This window comes from Lucilia sericata, unplaced genomic scaffold (assembly GCF_015586225.1).
Source record: "Lucilia sericata isolate MDLA Ls3-8-SP2 unplaced genomic scaffold, ASM1558622v1 Contig000729F_arrow, whole genome shotgun sequence".
Taxonomy (NCBI): domain Eukaryota; kingdom Metazoa; phylum Arthropoda; class Insecta; order Diptera; family Calliphoridae; genus Lucilia; species Lucilia sericata.
In genome coordinates, this window is record NW_023994728.1 from 148,266 (window position 1) to 170,153 (window position 21,888).

The following is a 21,888-nucleotide window of genomic DNA, read 5'->3' on the forward strand; positions in this document are numbered from 1 at the left end:
ACATAAAATCCGAAGAAATACACCTAGGCCTCTATCGGGCCCGTTGTGCGCTCCTTAACCAGTGCCTCAGGTGGGAATCGAACCCACCACCTCCGGTCTACCAGACTAGAACACTAACCACTAACCTACCGGAGGCCACTTTTTTTTATTTTCTATTTTTTTTATTTTCTATTAAAGAGAATTTTTCCGAAAATTTTCTATTAAAGAGAATTTTTTCGAAAATTTTCTATTAAAGAGAATTTTTCCGAAAATTTTTAATTACATTTTTCCGAAAATAAAAAGTGAACTTCTCTATAGTTTAAATCGATTTTAATTGTCTCATTCACTTAATTATCAATTTTTTCGACTCCTTGCATTCTTTAGTAAATTTATTAAATTGCAATTTTTTCTCTTTAATTTCGTTGTACAATGTCTGTTTCTTTTTTTAGATTTACAACATTGCTGAACTCTATATTTTAAAAGGGTATATTTAAAATACCTGAATGGGTTTCGGGGATAATATAAAAGCATAGAGGGAATAGAGAGTAACACTGCTACACAAAGAAACATGAAAGTGAGTAAAGAAAAGTAACACAGTTTATAAATGTTCAAATTTCTATTAAAAATATACTGATCCTCTCAGAACTAGGAAATACAATTACCGATTGAGTTTCTGAAATAACTTCAAATTCACAAATCCTTGACGTCCAAGGACTCAGTGTAATATTTCATAAATCGCATCCAGCTAAGCTAAAAATATTTGTGTCGCCATATAAACCATAATATTTTTGGGCAATTCTTTTTTTTCGACATTTTCTTTTGACATTTTGGTTAAGAAGAAATTTCTAGTTTAGTTGTAAGTAAAATTGTACATGTAGTTACATATAAATATATGTATAAATACCTACATACTTATTTATTTATATTTTATAAAAGAGCTTTTTATGTAAAAGTACAATTTTCATTTTTTGAAGAGTTGTCATTCATTACGCTAGAATTAAGTTAAACAAATCTCAATTGAGCATATTTTTATGATTGAGATGATTTCTTATAAATTTTGTTTTTCTTCTATTTAAGTCATATTTTACTTATTACGAATGTCATAGGAAAAAAATAGAACAGATTTTGACATAAATGTTGTTTAGACATTTTATACAGGTCGTAGAACTGATAAGTGTTTTTTGTTGTAAGAAAATTATGAGAATTCGGTATTTTTCGGAGAAAAAATTAATATTTTCCATTAATTTTAACGACTTTTGGAATATTTATTAGTCTACTATAAGATAAATGATTAGAATTTAATAAATTTAAATAAAACTTGTAAACGATCTCTATTAAAAATGTTACTATGAATGGAATTCCCTTCTCATTTTAGTTCCATTTTCTTAAAAAAAAACTATTTATATTATTTAAACTACGTTTTTACTTACCCCTTCACGACCGCCAGAATCACCTTTGGGACCCTTCGGACCCATATCACCTTTTGGTCCTGGCATACCTGGACGACCCTGTTAAAAATTAAAATAATCAAAAGATTTATCAATAAAATTGTAGAAATATAAAAACCATAAATAATAGAGAACATGAGAAACCATTTGATTTTAATTTTCATTATCCTCATTTCCCCATTTTCAATTATTAGCATGTCCTTTTTAAAACTCTATATAGAATGTATGTTAGATTTCAATTAAAAAGAAAACTAATACATTTGTTGTAATGAAAAATGTAAAAAAATACTTGTAAAGCGCAAAAAAAGTTTCTTTATGAAAATTTCCAGAGGGTTATGTCAGCCGGCCTCTAATGTACTCTCATGATAAGGGGAAAAATTCATATTTTTTATTTATGTTTAAAAACCATTGAAATAAAACAGAAACTGGAATAAAAAAAAGTTTTATTTTTTAACATATTTACCGCTTAAAGCTGAAAGCTACATTAGTTGTCAGTCTGAAAATGTCCATATTGTTTTGAAGTTTTTTTGAGTACCCTATATTAAGTACACTGGAGAGCTGTTTTAACACAATATACATACTTAGAAAAATAACTGAAGTTTGACAAAATATTTTATAATAAAACAAATTTCCGAAAAATTTCTCTAAAGACAAATTTCATTAAAAATTTTCTATAAAAAGAGAAATTTTCCGAAATTTTTTTATAAAAAGAGAAATTTTCTGAAATTTTTCTATAAAAAGGGAAACTTTCCGAAAATTTTCTATAAAAAGGGAAACTTTCCGAAAATTTTCTATAAAAGGGAAATTTTCCGAAAATTTTCCCTAAAAAGAGAAAAAATGAGAAATTTTCCGATAAAAACTAAAAAATTTCTTTTAAAAAAACAGAATTTCCCGAAAATTTTCTATAAGTAGATAAATTTTCCGAAAATTTGTCTATTAAAAGAGAAATTTTCCAAAAATTTTCTATTAAAAGAGAAATTTTCCGAAAATTTTCTATTAAAAGAGAAATTTTCCGAAAATTTTCTATTAAAAGAGAAATTTTCCGAAAATTTTCTATTAAAAGAGAAATTTTCCGAAAATGTTCTATTAAAAGAGAAATTTTCCGAAAATGTTCTATTAAAAGAGAAATTTTCCGAAAATGTTCTATTAAAAGAGAAATTTTCCGAAAATGTTCTATTAAAAGAGAAATTTTCCGAAAATGTTCTATTAAAAGAGAAATTTTCCGAAAATGTTCTATTAAAAGAGAAATTTTCCGAAAATGTTCCATTAAAAGAGAAATTTTCCGAAAATGTTCTATTAAAAGAGAAATTTTCCGAAAATGTTCTATTAAAAGAGAAATTTTCCGAAAATGTTCTATTAAAAGAGAAATTTTCCGAAAATTTTCTTTTAAAAGAGAAATTTTCCGAAAATGTTCTATTAAAAGAGAAATTTTCCGAAAATGTTCTATTAAAAGAGAAATTTTCCGAAAATGTTCTATTAAAAGAGAAATTATCCGAATATGTTCTATTAAAAGAGAAATTATCCGAAAATGTTTTATTAAAAGAGAAATTTTCCGAAAATGTTCTATTAAAAGAGAAATTTTCCGAAAATTTTCTTTTAAAAGAGAAATTTTCCGAAAATGTTCTATTAAAAGAAAAATTTTCCGAAAATGTTCTATTAAATGAGAAATTTTCCGAAAATGTTCTATTAAAAGAGAAATTTTCCGAAAATGTTCTATTAAAAGAAAAAATTTCCGAAAATTTTCTATTAAAAGAGAAATTTTCCGAAAATTTTCTGTTAGAAGAGAAATTTTGCGAAAATTTTTTATAAAAAGAGAAATTTTGCGAAAATTTTCTATAAAAAGGGAAATTTTGTGAAAATTTTCTATAAAAAGGGAAATTTTGCGAAAATTTTTAACAAAAATGGAAATTTTGCTAGAAATTTTCCGAAAATTTTCTATAAAAGTAAAAATATTCCGAAAATTTTCTATAAAAATATAATTTTTCAAATATTTTCTAGGAAACTAAATTTTTCTACAAAATTATTCTACAAAAAGTGAAATCTTCTAGGCAGCACTTTTAGCATGTCCTTTTGGCCTGCCTTTTCCATCATTCTCATATACATATATAAATCTAAATATTTGTATATCATTCCATTTACAGGATTTATCCTGTTTTTAAGTTTAGTTAAAAGATTTCATATTATTATATGAGTGAATAACCGAAAACAGCAGCATCAACTAAGAGTAACAATTCAGCCTCCACACTTTATTTAAACATGAAATAAACAAGTTTTGTTGCCGCTAAAGAAAAAGTTTCTATATTCCTTTTCCTAACACAATTTTATAGAAAAAAAGTTGTTGGTTAGTTAATGTTGGAAAAAGTTGTTACCAGAGCAAGCTGCTGTAGTTAGCCCTCGTCATCATCATTGTAGTAAAACTATGTATTGTATAGCTACAACTACTTTTAGTTATAGTGATAGTTCTTGCTGCTGTTTCGGCTGTTGTTGATATTATATTTTAGTTGTTGCATATTGTTTTACAGTAATAGTGGTGTTTACTCAGTTATGGGGTCAGTTGCTGAGTTGTTGTGTTGAAAACATCAGTTTTTTTTTTTTTTTTTTTTCATTAATTATTTTTCCATATTTTGTGTGATTTTTTTTTTTAACTGTTTTTTATCACAGTAAATAACATCAAACTTGAGAGGCCATTGTCACAGTTAGTTATGGAGAGATTTTTTACTATGTAGTAAAAAGAAGATTTTCGTTTAAGCTGTTGAAAAGCAAAACTATGCATATGAGGAGTATAAACATAAACATATTTGTGTATGTATGTATGTGGGGTTTTTTCAAAAATGGTGATGTGGTATTTTTTTATGGTTAAAAGTTGAGGGATTTTTGTTGGTTTTTATGTTAGAAGTTAGTTTGATAGTTTTGAGTTGATTATGAATTAAAAAATAACTACTTTATTGGGATTTTAATTGAAATTGTTTTTTAAGCCTTTTTAGTCAAACATGCTTCTCAGTTCTCAATATGGGAAAAAAAGTGTATAAATTCTTTGCCACTTACCGCATGTCCCATTTCGCCCATTAAACCTGGTTTGCCCGGAGGTCCGATTGGTCCAGCTGTTCCCGGTTTGCCGCGACGACCACGCATTCCCTTATCACCTTTGTCACCTTTGGTGCCATTCATAGCCATGCCTTCGAAACCACCAGCGAAAAAGGCCTGTCCTGGTGGACCCTCAGGTCCGCGATCACCTTTCGGTCCAGCCAAACCACGCAAACCTTTTTCGCCTTTCTCGCCTTTTGCACCAGGCAGGCCGGTCAAACCGATCGAACCAGCTGGACCCGGCTCACCGTTCAAACCGGGTGCGCCATCATAACCGGGTGGGCCACGTGGACCTATAGGACCTGCTGGTCCGGCGGGACATGTACACTGTGTTGTATTCTGCAAACCAAACGGCATATCGGCATAGACTATTTGTCCGGCGGGGCCGGGTGGACCCATGGGACCTATCTCACCCGGCAGACCACGATCACCTTTGAGTCCAGGAGCACCAGGAGCTCCTGAAATACCTGGTATACCCGGTTGTCCTGGTTCACCTTTGGCACCGCTTGGTCCATGCGGTCCAGTGTGACCCTGTAAGGAAAAGAAAAAAAGAAAATTGAGTTTTTTTTAAATAAAGCTTTATCTTGTTAACTTTGTAAAATAACATTATTGTTAAGCTTAATATAAGTAATGTTGTAATATGCTTAACTTGTCCTTAAAAAAGGCGTTAAGCCAATTTTTTCCATAACGCTAAAATTCAATTTTCCAACATATACATATTTAGTTGCGTATACATATGAACATTTGTATATAGCAAAGGAATCAAAGCACTTTGGTTGTTGGCATTTTATAAACCCACTTTGCAAAAAAAAAAACATCAACAAAAAAAGCATAACATTATGCTAAAATTACATACAAACTTTTTTGTATGTTTAAATGTACAGTGAGTTGGATTGTATAAACATTTTGAGAAAAACCGGGTTTAAAGCTTTTTGAGAAAAATCAACTGGGTTATAGCCTATTATATAATTCAATATATAGTCTAATTCATAGTCTTCATTCTGGACTATATTCCAGTCTATAGTCTGAACAGTAGTTTAGTCTACAATCTGAACAATAGTCGGAACATAGTATGGACTATAGCCTTTAATATAATATGGATAGTAGTAACGTCTATAGTCTGGTCTATTTAATGGACTAAAGTCTGGACTATAGATTGTCTATAAACTGAACTATAATCAGAACTATGGTCTATAGGACTAAATTCTATCCATAGTCTACACTACAGCTTGGACTACGTATAATCTATTCTATTGTCTGGACTATAGTCTATTCTATAGTCTGTCTCAACTATAGTCTGGATATAGTCTGTAGTCATGTCTATAGTCTATTCCATAGTCCGGTCTATTGGTTAGACTATAGTCTATTCAATAGTCTGGACTATTGTCCATTCCATAGTCTGCCTGGACTATAGTCTATTCTACAGTCTCGAATATAGTATTGTCTATAATGTGAACTACAGTCTGGTCAATAGTCTATTCAATAGTATAGTCTATAGACTGGACTATAGTCTACACTATAGCATATTTTATAGTCTGGACTATAGTCTATTCTATATTCAGGAATATAGTTTGGAAAATGATACGGACTATACTCTAGATTACACGTTTATAGTCTAAACTATAGTTTAATCCTACAGTCTAGTCTATAGTTACACTATGATTTACTCTGTAGTCATGACACTAGTCCCGACTGTAGTATGGACTATGGTCTATAGTTTAGATTTTCAAATACAAAATAATACAAATTCAAAATTTTTATTTACCAAGCCCACTATGAATAAATTTCCAAGAATTAAACACAAAAAAAAAAATCCATATAAAAAATTCAAAATTAACCCAGGATATGCTTTTTGTGATCAACTAACTAAGCAAATAAGTTTAAGACAAAGTAGTACTCCATCCACTAAAAAAACAGACAAACAAAATGTTAGATATAATTTTTAAGTTTATTTCAGTTTATGAAATTTTTGTGAAAAGTTTACCTTTATTTTAAAACAACAAGAACACAACGCAGGAAAACAAAAGGGAAGGAAAAATTTAACATTTTAACCGCATTAACTTCATATAACCGTCTTAAAATTCTCTTTACACAAAAAACAACAACAACGACAAAATTGTTTAATAAATACACATGCAAACTAATTCTCTAACATACATGTTTAAATATTAACATAACCCTGTAGTTTTGCCAAGAGTCAATTTATCACTTTTAGTTGGAAGTTTTTCAAAAATCGTATTGTTTTATACGAATTTATATGTTTCTGACTCATTTGACTAGTTTGTGGTCTTTGTAATATTACTCCTAACATATCAGGGAATGATACACCACGACCTGCAGGATCATATAAGGTACATATGTGTATGTATGCATATTTTTCCTATATATGTATGTATGTTAGTGTCTGTCTGTGTATATTTATGCTGGCACATTCTATGGAAATTACATATAAAAAGGAAAACCTTTAGAGGAAGTAGCAAGAGCAAAAGGTACAAGTATTCAAATGTTACGGTTACGTCTCATAAGCCATCATCATATAAAATGAGTTGTATGCCATAAATCCTTAACTTAGTTGCGCGTTACGGGTATTTTTGTATTTTAATATATTTTGTTTTTTTCAGTACTTTTCATTCTATATACATTTATTTTGAGGTTATGCTTATAAGTTTAACATGTGTTTGTGCTGAATTAGTACAGATAAGGAGGACCTATTATTTTAAAGTATTCGACCAGTCCATGGACAACAAAGAGTGAACTTTTAAATCAGAAAGGTATTTGAAAATATTTCTTTAGAATTTAACTAAGAGGCATTTTTTCCCCGGTTTAAGTGCTCCTCCTATACCTTCGACCAGGAGGAGGGCTTTTAAATTATGGGGTATTTCGAACACCAGCCTTTTCTTGATATATGGACTCTTTGTAACCATGGACTTTGTATCCACTGCACCAGACATTAGTCTCGACTATCAATAAGTCATGTTTATCGTCAAGTCTAGACTATCAACTAGTCTATATTCAAGACTATCGACCAGTCTATAGTCAAGAATATCAACCAGTCTATAGTCAAGACAATCGACTACTCTATAGTCAAGACTATCGACTAGTCTGTAGTCAAGACTATCGGCTAGTCTATAGTCAAGACTATCGACTAGTCTAGACTATCGACTAGTCTATAGACAATCGACTAGTCTATAGTCAAGACAATTGACTAATCTATAGTCAAGACTATCGACTGTTCTATAGTCGAGACTGTCGACTAGTATATAGTCAAGACTGGTTTATAGTCAATACTATCGACTAGTCTATAGTCGTGACTGTCGACTAGTCAGTAGTCGTGATCGTAGACTAGTCTATAGTCGAGACCGTCGACTAGTCTATAGTCGAAACTGTCTACTAGTCTATAGTCAAATCAATCGCCTAGTCCATGGTTAAGACTATCGACTTGTCTATAGTCAAGACTATCGACTAGTATATAGTCAAGACCATCGATCAGTCTATAGTCAAGACTATCGACTAGTCCATAGTCAAGACTATCGACTAGTCTATAGTCAAGACTATCGACTAGTCTATAATCAAGACTATCGACTAGTCTATAGTCAAGACTATCGACTAGTCTATAGTCAAGATTATCGACTAGTCTGTAGTCAAGACTATCGACTAGTCTATAGTCAAGACTGTCGACTAGTCTATAGTCAAGACCGTCGACTAGTCTATAGTCAAGATTATCGACTAGTCTGTAGTCAAGACTATCGACTAGTCTATAGTCAAGACTGTCGACTAGTCTATAGTCAAGACCGTCGACTAGTCTATAGTCGAGACTGTCGACTAGTCTATAGTCAAGACTGTCGACTAGTCTATAGTAAAAACAATCACCTAGTCTTAGTCCTAGGGTTAAGACTATCTACTGATCTACAGTCAATACTATTGTCTAGTCTATAGTCAAAACAATCGCCTAGTCTATTGTTAAGACTATCTACTAGTCTATAGTCAATACTATTGTCTAGTCTATAGTCAAAACAATCGCCTAGTCTATTGTTAAGACTATCTACTAGTCTATAGTCAATACTATTGACTAGTCTATAGTCAATACTATTGACTAGTCTATAGTCAATACTATTGACTAGTCTATAGTCAATACTATTGACTAGTCTATAGTCAATACTATTGACTAGTCTATAGTCAATACTATTGACTAGTCTATAGTCAATACTATTGACTAGTCTATAGTCAATACTATTGACTAGTCTATAGTCAATACTATTGACTAGTCTATAGTCAATACTATTGACTAGTCTATAGTCAATACTATTGACTTAGTCAATACTATTGACTAGTCTATAGTCAATACTATTGACTAGTCTGTAGTCAATACTATTGACTAGTCTATAGTCAAGACTATCGACTAGTCTATAGTGAAGACTATCTAGACTGTCGACTAGTCTATAGTCAATCGCCTAGTATACAGTCAAGACTATCGACTAGTCTATAGTCAAAATAGTCTATAGTCGAGACTATCAACTAGTCTATAATTTCGATTATAGAATGGTGGAGTCTGTCGATTAGTCTATTGTCAAGACTGGTCGATAGTCGAACAACAAGTCCATAGTACAAACTAATCTGTAGCCTTTAATCGACTGGTATGTGTATATTTGAGACCATCGACTATTTTGTAGTCGAGACTATCTACAAGTCTGTAGTCGAGACTAATTGACTAATCTATCGACTAGTCTGTAGTCGAGGCTATCTACTAGTCTGGATTCTAGGCTATTGACTAATCTATATACGAGTATATAATCAAGATAATCGACAATTCTGCAGTGGAGAATATCGACTAGTCTGTATTTGATGCCGAACTAGTCGGCATATATATAGGATGTAGTCGATTCTAGATTATTAACTAGTCTCTAGAGGAGAGAAACGAAAAACAAATTATTATTAATAATAATAACTACCTTAACTTAAAATTAATTAAACTTGAATTATAGTTGAAAACAACTACAATTTGTATAGCCCTAATAGAATTATGTCAGTTTGTGTGAAAATGTGTGTATTAGACAACATTAGTATGAATGTATTATATATGACTAACATAAACTTATATTGACCCTTTTGCACTCAACTTATAGAAAATACGTTTAGAATTACATGCAATACAGACATTTAAAAGAATTAACGGACGAATTAAAAATATTGTTAAAACAAATTAAACAAATTAAACAAAACCGATTGATACTTATGTTGCAAGGTCTTCGAGGAACAAGAATATTTTATTATGAGATAGATTTTTTTCTATATTTTTATTTTGTTTAAATTTTCAAAGATTTTATTACTTAAAACTAATGTAAAAATCTAATGTGTTTTTGGATGATACTATGAATTTTCATTTACTACGAGAAATGTTATCCTAATACATACATATCTGTATGTAAATATATGGCAGTAGTTGTATTTGTGTATTTGTATGGACAAAAATACATAAACTATTTATGTATATATGTGTGTTTGGAAATGAAAACTTTACAAAAGAATATTGGTTTTTGCATACGTTAAAAGGTTTATAAACCCATTATGTTTGTACATTGTAAATTTATATATACATACATCCAAACCCATGCAATCTCAGCAGTTTTGAAGTAGTCAATGTAAACCGTAAACTAAATTTAATTGAACATCAGCTCAATGACAATTGGTTACTTTTTATGTCTTATATAATCTACTTAGATGGAATACAATGGTAACTTTAATGTCTCTAAATAATCTAGAAAAAAAACTAATAGTTCGATACAGTTACCGCGAACTGTTGGGTTAAGCTATAGTCTAAACTAAACATTCAATATGTATTTGTATTTATAGTGACTAAAGAGTAAAAAAGGTTTTGAACTTCAACATGTATCTACATAAATATACAAAGGTATATACAATATATAAGAAGGTATGTTTGTTTATACAAACATATGTATATACAAACCTACATATGTATATGTAAATTTATAATGAAAATGGTGAATTGATAAGTATTTTGAAAAAAATATCATTCAAACTTTAAAACTAATAAAATTATAAAAATATTTATTTGTAATAAAATACATATAAATTCTTCCTTCATATAAATAGTTTTAGTCCCTTATAAATTCACTCTCGTATTGTAACTGTATTTCAATAATGTTATTATAACAACTGTTGGAAATTTAATGGTTAGATGTATGTGTGTATATATACGTATCTATGTATTTTGAGTGAAGGTAATATCATTTAGTAGCAATAGCAAGCAGTATTAGCAGTAGTAATAGTACTGGTAGTGGCAAGTAGTTCAGAGTTTAGCTACAATAACTTCTAATGAATAATTAATGAGTTTTTAGTTTACGGGCAAAAAATGTCCAGTCATTCACTCATTTATTCTTTCATTTTGTGTTGTACCTATTTATGTTAAATATATGGTAAATAAGTTTGTTCTTTCTCGTTTTACCCATTCATTTTACATTCCTTTCTATTTACATACGTCTGCTAAAGTAGAATTATAAATTCATTTCACTTTTATTACCAAGTTCCCTGTAAAAGTTTTTCTCTTTTACTTTTGCTCTTAACTCGAAACACTTAAGCAAAAATTTTGAAAAACAAATTGGTCATTTGTGTTGTTGTTAATAGAAATATGGAAAAATGTTTAAAGAAATAAAATTTATGTTGAAATTGTTGAAAAGTTTATCTCTTTTAATGAAAGTGCTGAATGTAGAAAACAAACAAACCAAATGTAAGGTATTAAAATTCTAGGAATAAAGGATTTTTGTTACTGAAAATGAAAAGTATTTTAAGGTTATTTTTGGAAATAACATTTGATTCAATAATTTTGTACAAATAATGGGTGTTTAAAATTATATTCTATAATTTAGTTTCTAAACTAGTCAGTAGCCCAGTCAATAGTCAATTCTATTCTTGTCTATCATAGTCTATAGCCTAGTCTATAGTCTAGTCTATAGTCTAGTCTATAGTCTAGTCTATAGTCCTAGTCTAGTCTAGTCTATAGTATAGTCTATAGTCTAGTCTATAGTCTAGTCTATAGTCTAGTCTAGAGTCTAGTCTATAGTCTATCTATAGTCTAGTCCTATAGTCTAGTCTATAGTCTAGTCTATAGTCTAGTCTATAGTCTAGTCTAAGCTAGTCTATCGTCTAGTCTATAGTCCTAGGCTATAGTCTAGTCTATAGTCTGAGTCTATAGGTCTAGTCTATAGTCTAGTCTATAGTCTAGTCTATAGTCTAGTCTATAGTCTAGTCTATAGTCTAGTCTATAGTCTAGTCTATAGTCTAGTCTATAGTCTAGTCCTATAGTCTAGTCTATAGTCTAGTCTATAGTCTAGTCTATAGTCATGTCTATAGTCTAGTCTATAGTCTAGTGCCATAAGTCTAGTCTATATAGTCTAGTCTATAGTCTAGTCTATAGTCTAGTCTATAGTCTAGTCTATAGTCTAGTCTATAGTCTAGTCTATAGTCTAGTCTAGTCTAGTCTAGTCAGTCTATAGTCTAGTCTATAGTCTAGTCTATAGTCTAGTCTATAGTCTAGTCTATAGTCTAGTCTATAGTCTAGTCTATAGTCTAGTCTATAGTCTAGTCTATAGTCTAGTCTATAGTCTAGTCTATAGTCTAGTCTATAGTCTAGTCTATAGTCTAGTCTATTAGTCTAGTCTATAGTCTAGTCTATAGTCTAGTCTATAGTCTAGTATATAGTCAGTCTATAGTCTAGTCTATAGTCCTAGTCTATAGTCTAGTCTATAGTCTAGTCTATAGTCCTATCTATAGTCTAGTCTATAGTCTAGTCTATAGTCTAGTCTATAGTCTAGTCTATAGTCTAGTCTATAGTCTAGTCCTATAGTCTAGTCTAGCCAGTCTATAGTCTAGTCTATAGTCTAGTCTATAGTCCTAGTCTATAGTCTAGTCTATAGCTAGTCTATAGTCTAGTCTATAGTCTAGTCCTATTAGTCTAGTCTATAGTCTAGTCTATAGTCTAGCTAGTCTAGTCTTAGTCTATAGTCTAGTCTATAGTCTAGTCTATAGTCTAGTCTATAGTCTAGTCTATAGTCTAGTCTATAGTCTAGTCTATAGTCTAGTCTATAGTCTAGTCTATAGTCTAGTCTATAGTCAGTCTATAGTCTAGCCTATAGTCTAGTCTATAGTCTAGTCTATAGTCTAGTCTATAGTCTAGTCTATAGTCTAGTCTATAGTCTAGTCTATAGTCTAGTCTATAGTCTAGTCTATAGTCTAGTCTATAGTCTAGTCTATAGTCTAGTCTATAGTCTAGTCTATAGTCTAGTCTATAGTCTAGTCTATAGTCTAGTCTATAGTCTAGTCTATAGTCTAGTCTATAGTCTAGTCTATAGTCTAGTCTATAGTCTAGTCTATAGTCTAGTCTATAGTCTAGTCTATAGTCTAGTCAATAGTCTAGTCTATAGTCTAGTCTATAGTCTAGTCTATAGTCTAGTCTATAGTCTAGTCTATAGTCTAGTCTATAGTCTAGTCTATAGTCTAGTCTATAGTCTAGTCCTATAGTCTAGTCTATAGTTCTAAGTCTAGTCCAGTCTATAGTCTAGTCTATAGTCTAGTCTATAGTCTAGTCTATAGTCTAGTCGTCTATATTCCTAGTCTAGTCCATAGTCGTCTATAGTCCTAGTCTATAGTCTAGTCTATATCTAGTCTATAGTCTTAGTCTATAGTCTAGTCTATAGTCTAGTCTATAGTCTATCAGTTAGTCTATAGTCCTAATAGTCTAGTCTATAGTCTAGTTATCTATTTAGTCTAGTCCTATAGTCTAGTCGATTTAGTATAGGTATATAGTCTATAGTCTAGTATCTATAGTCTAGTCGTTAGTCATAGTCTAGCTAGTCTAGTCCTATAGTCTAGTCTAATAGTCTATCTATAGTCTAGTCCATAGTCAAGTCTATAGTCTGCTATATGTCTAGTCTATAGTCTAGTCTATAGTCTAGTCTATAGTCTAGGTCTATAGTCTAGTCTATAGTCTAGTCTATAGTCTAGATAGTCTAGTCTATAGTCTAGTCTATAGTCCAGTCTATAGTCCAGTCTATAGTCTAGTCTATAGTCTAGTCTATAGTCCAGTCTATAGTCCAGTCTATAGTCTAGTCTATAGTCTAGTCTATAGTCCAGTCTATAGTCTAGTCTATAGTCTAGTCTATAGTCTAGTCTATAGTCTAGTCTATAGTCTAGTCTATAGTCTAGTCTATAGTCTAGTCTATAGTCTAGTCTATAGTCTAGTCTATAGTCTAGTCTATAGTCTAGTCTATAGTCTAGTCTATAGTCTAGTCTATAGTCTAGTCTATAGTCTAGTCTATAGTCTAGTCTATAGTCTAGTCTATAGTCTAGTCTATAGTCTAGTCTATAGTCTAGTCTATAGTCTATAGTCTAGTCTATAGTCTATAGTCTAGTCTAGTCTATAGTCTAGTCTAGTCTATAGTCTAGTCTATAGTCTAGTCTATAGTCTAGTCTATAGTCTAGTCTAGTCTAGTCTATAGTCTAGTCTACAGTCTAGTCTATAGTCTAGTCTATAGTCTTGTCTATAGTCTAGTCTATAAATTTATAAAGAAAACTCACTTTAGTAGGTACATATATTAAAAATTTATTAAGAATTGTTTTTTAATTCCGTACCGATTACCCGTTTAAAATAAAATTGATTTAGATATTGACAACACTTATTATTTAACACTTTTTCTTTTTTACTAATAACAAACAAAAGAAAGAATGCAATTGCGTAAATTTAAAAAAAAAACAAACAAACATTCATTACTCGCTCTTTATTATTCTCATTTTATCATTGAGAGATAATTTTCATTTCTTTATTACACACTTCTTCAGCAAAAATTGCATCATACAAAAAAACAACATCAATTACAAGGGCAACAAAAACAAAATAACTAGATGCCGTTAAAAACAATAACAACTATAGAAATTCTTCACACAATTTGCTTTATTTAATGCATTTTTTTGATTTTATTCATTTTGTTTTATTTTAGAAATTATTATATTTTTTGGATTCTTCATAAAATTGCACTATTAGAATTATTATTTTATTAAATTTAAATCGATTAACACACTTTTATTAAATTAAATTTATTTTTTTTAAGACGAGCGTTTTATTTGTGCGACCGACTTTTATAATTGCGAGAGGAGAACTAAATTTATAATTAAATAGCAAAGAGGAAAAGAATTGTTATTTTTATACCCTTCACCTTCGTAGAAAGGGTATGTATATAAAGTTTGTCATTCTGTAGGTAATTGCTACAATATACATACATATATCCTTATAGATAGCGCGGTCTATAACGTCATGTCTGCCTGTCCGTCTGTATGTCGGTCAAATGGATTTTCTGAAGATCCCAGATATCTTCGTGATCCAAGTCTTCAATAATTAGATATGTCAGACATGCTTTCAAGAAAATCGATGTTTAAGCAAATCGGTCCATAATTATGGAGATTGCATAAAAAATTAGCACTTTCATGCATGCTTTGACAAAAATATAAAAAACAACAACATAAAGCTTGATATGGTAAATGTTGTTCTTGTAGTTAATTTGCTTGTTTTTAAAAAAACAAAACAGTGCAAGATCATCGCGTTACTTATGAAACTGTGATGAAATCAGAGATGAAAAATTTTGCGTGAGCAGGGATGGAAAAACAATTAAGAATTTATATTCGGGCTTGGCCGACCATATGATACACCAGAGATTATGTTAAAAATTTTGATTATTTAATTTCATTTTTCCTTAATTCAGAAATATTTTAACAATTTGTTGACAAAAAAGGGATTTTCTAAAAGAGGGGTTATAAGGTGGCATGAGGTTAATATAGTCCTATCCTTATAAATTTTAATACAGGGATATACGTCTACATCAGTTATTTATGCAGAATATCATTGTGATATTAGTGTTTATAAGTGAATTTTGACCATCAAGTCATTTTCTGAAGGGGACTATGGGGGATACGGTCAAATAAGGTATGTCAGATAATGTGACAAAGGATGTAGAATTTCCAAAGTCAATTCGAACCCAATAATTGCCCCGACGAGTTGAGGGAACGGACCTCAACCATATGTCGCGTAGCATGAAACAATATGAATCCTGTTGAGATGCCAACTGCACCGAGAACTTCTCCGAAGTAAAAGGTCTACTAAATCAGTATTAGTCTTCTGTCGGGCAGAGGAGTCTTTCCCGATCGTTCATGAATTACATCAGTTCCATTCTCAGACCATAAAAAAAAATGTACGGAGTGATAGGCAACTACCAAGTGTCAACCTGAAAATTCCCTAATATATACTGACGCCTTAGAAGAGTAAGAGATACTCACCGGGTTCAGGAATCCAGCATAAGTTGCTTTGTCACATCACCCAGAATCCAGACATATTTGGCATTTGTATATATCAGTCCTTAAACCAACATTCTCTCCCCGCGAATTTGGGTATAAACCACAGCCACTATGTGGATCCCGAAGGAACCTCAACCAATTGACCGGTCAGGACTAGGTCCTGTGGGCAACCGGCCACCCGTAGTGCCAGATTATATGGTACTCTGGTTAGACCCCATGTCAAATCATTCCAAGGAAATGCCGAGGATACATTTGATCATCACCAGTTTATAGTCCCGGCGGACTAGAGGTATTGGTATCACCTCTATACCCCGGGATTGCAATACACCAAGATGGAGTTTTTCATAAAGGAAACATGCCCCGGGGGGAACACAGACGGACAGACAGACATATAGCTAAATTGACTCAGAAAATGATTCTGAGCCGATCGGTATACTTTAAGCACAAACGCATAATATTCTACCCATTATAGTGGCGTAGGGTATAAAAAAACTAATTTTAAAATTTGACCAATTAAATATGCTAATGGGGTGTTATTTGTAAGTCAGGTAAAAAGGACATTTTTCGTTTTTTAACTCTTACTTCTGGAGTTTTCTATAAAACTAGCATACCCTGGGTGCTTCGCTACCCTAACTTAAATTAAATACATACAAAATTTTGTTTACTTTTATAGAAAATTAAAATTGATTAAACATTTTTTTAATGTTTCAGTTTTATACGTTCAATATCACGTGACTAAATTCGCATTCAGTAAGAAGCTTGTATTTTTAGTTTCATTCATTTAGCTTCCACATTATGGAAAATTTCGAAAGTACTATTTGAAAAAAAGTACTATAAAATACCTCTAATAGATTATCATTGATTCCAAAATTTTATGTTTCTTTATTCAATATTATATTCAATTCAAAAAATATAATTTTAATGAATGAAAAAGTACCAAAAGTCCCTTTCAGTAGATTCTTATTCACTAAGGTCCCTACATTTTAAAGTTTATTTTCAATATCTATGTTCAATATCGTAAAAATATCAAAAAGTACCATCGGAAAAACGAAAAAGTACAAAACTCTCTCAATAAATTCTCATTTAATAAGGACCGTATGTTCCGGTTAACCATTATAAAGAATCTAAAAGGTACCATTTACAGAATATTATTCAGTCAAGACAATGTATGTTAAAATTAATGTTCCTAGGTTGAATATTTTAGAAAATTTAAAAAGTACCTTTTCTGAGATAAAAAGTACTAAAAAGTTCTCTCTTAATGAATCTTATTCAATGAGGACCGTGTATATTTAATAATCATGTGTCTTGAATTCATATTAAAGAACACACAAAGAGTATCATTTGAAGAAAGAAAAAGTACCAAAAGTGGAATAAAATTTACCTAAGTGGAAAGTACTAAAAAAGAATACAATTTTCCCCTTTTCGCTTAGAAATATACTTTTTCGAGAATTAAGTTTACAAAATGTTCCGTATTTAAATCTATATATCACAGATAAAACTCAAACGATTCAAATCTGCATTAATTTGTTCCAGAAAAATAGTGCTTTCAAAAAGTACCAAACAATTTACTCGAATTTGGTCCTATATAGGACTAAGTGCTCGAATTCCAAAATAATATACCAACAGCTTATTTTGTGTGAGTAAATAAACTACTTTTTCAAATTTTATAAAAATTGGCTCAATGAGTTTGAATAAAATTAAATTTCCCGTTTTTTACTTTTTCCCTAGTAAAATAGCAAAAATTTTATTACAATAAATAATACAGAGTTAGTCCGTAATTTAATAGAAATAATTCAAAAAACCGAAAAAGTTTTCTTAATGTGCTAAAAAAAAGTACCATAAATACAGTTTTCTCCCTTTTACACCCAAAAAGGACTGAATTTTAAAAAAGTACGAAATAGTTGTCTCATAATTTTGGAAGATGTATCCAAAATATTTATAAAAATTTTATTATGTTTATTAGTTCAAAAGTTATAAGGGGCCAAAAAAGGTAACAAAATCACCTTTGTTACATGTACGAATTTCAAAAAAGTACCAGACACCCATCTGCTTATTTTAGGAGTAGATACATGTACATTTAAAATTTTTCTTGTATCACTAATATTTGGTAAGATAATTAAGAAAACCTGTTTTATCCGTTTTTTCCCTTTTTTACCCCTAAATGTACAAATTTCCAAAAATTCCTCCTTAGTGGATCTACATAACCAAAAACACATCTACTGTCAAAATTTCATGATTCTAGGTTCGATGATGAATCAGTCAGCTAGTAACGCTACTCTTTTATATATATAGATTCAACACCTAGACATACAAAATTAAGTATGTAGAGCCTGGTGTATATGAGAACCTAAAAAGGCGTATTTTTGGTACTTTTTCGTTCATTAACTAATACTTTTTGATTTTTTTAATATTAAATGGAGAGATAGGAAATTAAGCATATAGAATGTGCTTTTTTTATAACATTAGACCTAGAAACATAAAATTAAAAATGTAGAGTCTTGAGTTAATGAGAACCTATAAAAGTGGACTTTTTAATGCCTTTCGTTCTATAACTGATACTTTTTGGTTCTTCTGCCATTATTTTGCACAGCACTGTATATAAATGTTTTCAAATGACCCTTTTTACAAGCAACCGGTCTTTAGTCTATGACTTAGAAAAACATAAATTAAATATCCTAATTAATTGACGCCAGGACATATAATTGCCACCATGTCAAACATAAAATGCCGTATAATTAGATGTATTAAAAATTTAAGCATCCATTAAACTAAACACTCTATTACATTCGCATATTTTCAATTTAAAAACTTTTTACAATTTCCCAGAATAAACAATTACCAGCGAATGCAAAACTTCAATTAAAAAACAAATCGTTGACATTTAAATGTAAATTGTATGTAAAAGAATTGCAATTGAAATTTATAAACTGTTTTTCTTGCAAAAAACTTCTACAGGCTTTTCATAGTAATGAATAAATAAAACAATTTTAAAAGACTATTACGAAAGTTACTTTCAAGTGCACTTAATAATATATAAAATTTTTGAAATACACTTTTTTTAAATCCCTTCATTGGCCTCACTATTAAAATCAAATGTCAAATAGATTACATTAAAAAAAAAAGAAAAACAAGTAAGAAAGTATAGTATCGATATAAATGTATATTTAACATAATTATGAGCTCAGATGCCCTTTTCGGGGGGTTCTGTTCTATGGGGGCTAGGTGAAATAATGGACCGATTTTAACCATTTTCAATAGGCTTCGTCTTTGGGTCAAATAAAACGTGCGTTCCAAATTCATCCAATCTTCTTGAAAATTGCGACCTGTACCTTGCGCACAAGGTTTACATGGACAGCCAGACGGACGGACGGACATAGCTTAATCGACTCAGAAAACGATTCTGAGCCGATTGGTATACTTTAAGGTGGGTCTAGGACGAATACTTTTGTATGTTACAAACATCAGCACAAATCCACCAACTAAAGTGGTGTAGGGTATAAATAGCGCAAAAAATCAAATGTAATAAAGTGTCAGTTTTGACTTAAGAATTTATGAAAAAGTTAAAAGGTTTACAATTTACACAGACACGTGTTGAGATTTTAATCCAAAGTTAAGGGAATTAGTGTTAAAGTTAGGAAAAATGAGAAATATATTCAAAAAAATAAAAACCTTTTCTACCCAATGTTGACATATGTATGTATGTACATAATTTAAAGTTTAACGTTAATGGTTTTAAAAACGAGGGTTATATAAATAAATCTTTGTGATTTCTAAAACAAATATTTAACATTTTGTATCAAGGTAGGAATATTTTCTTTCTACCTTATTATTAAATATCATTTAGTTTATATATCTCACAACAACAACAACAAATAAGACAAAAATCAGCTTAAATAAAGGTACACAAGTTAAATTTTATTATAAGCATCCATTTCACTTTTTATGCATGCATATTCATGCTTTAAAATAAAGTGAGATATGGCAGAATCCCGAGATATGAATGAACATTGTTTGCTACTGCTGCTCCATTCTAGTGATATTTATCTAGAGTGTTGTGGTGTATCGAATAAATTGGTTGCTGGTGTTGGTTGTAGGTGTTGAAATTGTTTATCATTTATCTCTTAAATATGGAGAAAATATATACAAAGTATGGGCTTAAACTTATTACGTTGATGGTTTTATGCAGGTGTTTTTTTTTTTCAAATAAGGAAGAAAAGTTTTTGTAGGGGATTAAACACGTTTAATAGAAGTGCTAAAGAGGAGGAGGAGGGACACACGTTGTTAATTTATATATTTAAAGTATCTTTTTGTGAAATTATGGTTTTACAAATTTTAGATAAATTATGTTTATACAGAGAACAAAACATTTTCGAAAATTTTGTAGTCTATAATCTAGTCTATAGTCTAGTCTATAGTCTAGTCTATAGTCTAGTCTATAGTCTAGTCTATAGTCTAGTCTATAGTCTAGTCTATAGTCTAGTCTATAGTCTAGTCTATAGTCTAGTCTATAGTCTAGTCTATAGTCTAGTCTATAGTCTAGTCTATAGTCTAGTCTATAATCTAGTCTATAGTCTAGTCTATAGTCTAGTCTATAGTCTAGTCTATAGTCTAGTCTATAGTCTAGTCTATAGTCTAGTCTATAGTCTAGTCTATAGTCTAGTCTATAGTCTATAGTCTAGTCTATAGTCTAGTCTATAGTCTAGTCTATAGTCTAGTCTATAGTCTAGTCTATAGTCTAGTCTATAGTCTAGTCTATAGTCTAGTCTATAGTCTAGTCTATAGTCTAGTCTATAGTCTAGTCTATAGTCTAGTCTATAGTCTAGTCTATAGTCTAGTCTATAGTCTAGTCTATAGTCTAGTCTATAGTCTAGTCTATAGTCTAGTCTATAGTCTAGTCTATAGTCTAGTCTATAGTCTAGTCTATAGTCTAGTCTATAGTCTAGTCTATAGTCTAGTCTATAGTCTAGTCTATAGTCTAGTCTATAGTCTAGTCTATAGTCTAGTCTATAGTAGTCTATAGTCTAGTCTATAGTCTAGTCTATAGTCTAGTCTATAGTCTAGTCTATAGTCTAGTCTATAGTCTAGTCTATAGTCTAGTCTATAGTCTAGTCTATAGTCTAGTCTATAGTCTAGTCTATAGTCTAGTCTAGTCTAGTCTATAGTCTAGTCTATAGTCTAGTCTATAGTCTAGTCTATAGTCTAGTCTATAGTCTAGTCTATAGTCTAGTCTATATTCTAGTCTATAGTCTAGTCTAATAGTCTGTCTATAGTCTAGTCTATAGTATAGTCTATAGTCTAGTCTATAGTCTAGTCTATAGTCTAGTCTATAGTCTAGTCTATAGTCTAGTCTATAGTCTAGTCTATAGTTAGTCTATAGTCTAGTCTATAGTCTAGTCTATAGTCTAGTCTATAGTCTAGTCTATAGTCTAGTCTATAGTCTAGTCTATAGTCTAGTCTATAGTCCTAGTCTATAGTCTAGTCTATAGTCTAGTCTATAGTCTAGTCTATAGTCTAGTCTATAGTCTAGTCTATAGTCTAGTCTATAGTCTAGTCTATAGTCTAGTCTATAGTCTAGTCTATAGTCTAGTCTATAGTCTAGTCTATAGTCTAGTATATAGTCTAGTCTATAGTCTAGTCTATAGTCTAGTCTATAGTCTAGTCTATCTAGTCTATAGTCTAGTCTATAGTCTAGTCATAGTCACTAGTCTAGTCTAAGTCTATAGTCTAGTCTAGTCTATAGTCTAGTCTATAGTCTAGTCTATAGTCTAGTCTATAGTCTAGTCTATAGTCTAGTCTATAGTCTAGTCTATAGTCTAGTCTATAGTCTAGTCTATAGTCTAGTCTATAGTCTAGTCTATAGTCTAGTCTATAGTCTAGTCTATAGTCTAGTCTATAGTCTAGTCTATAGTCTAGTCTATAGTCTAGTCTATAGTCTAGTCTATAGTCTAGTCTATAGTCTAGTCTATAGTCTAGTCTATAGTCTAGTCTATAGTCTAGTCTATAGTCTAGTCTATAGTCT

At 30.7% G+C, this 21,888-nt stretch overlaps 1 protein-coding gene across 7 annotated transcripts in view; it reads right to left on the reverse strand.

Moving 5' to 3' along the window:
• LOC119607685 (collagen alpha-1(XVIII) chain-like) overlaps positions 1 to 21,888 on the reverse strand; it is a 227,549-nt gene that overhangs the window by 147,550 nt on the left and 58,111 nt on the right. For all 7 annotated transcript variants that reach the window (XM_037961746.1, XM_037961745.1, XM_037961748.1 and 4 more), the window contains 2 exons: positions 4,473 to 5,042; positions 1,410 to 1,487 (listed from right to left, as the gene is read on the reverse strand). In XM_037961746.1, coding sequence (XP_037817674.1) covers positions 1,410 to 1,487; positions 4,473 to 5,042 — 648 coding nt within the window. The remainder of the gene's footprint in view (positions 1 to 1,409; positions 1,488 to 4,472; positions 5,043 to 21,888) is intronic.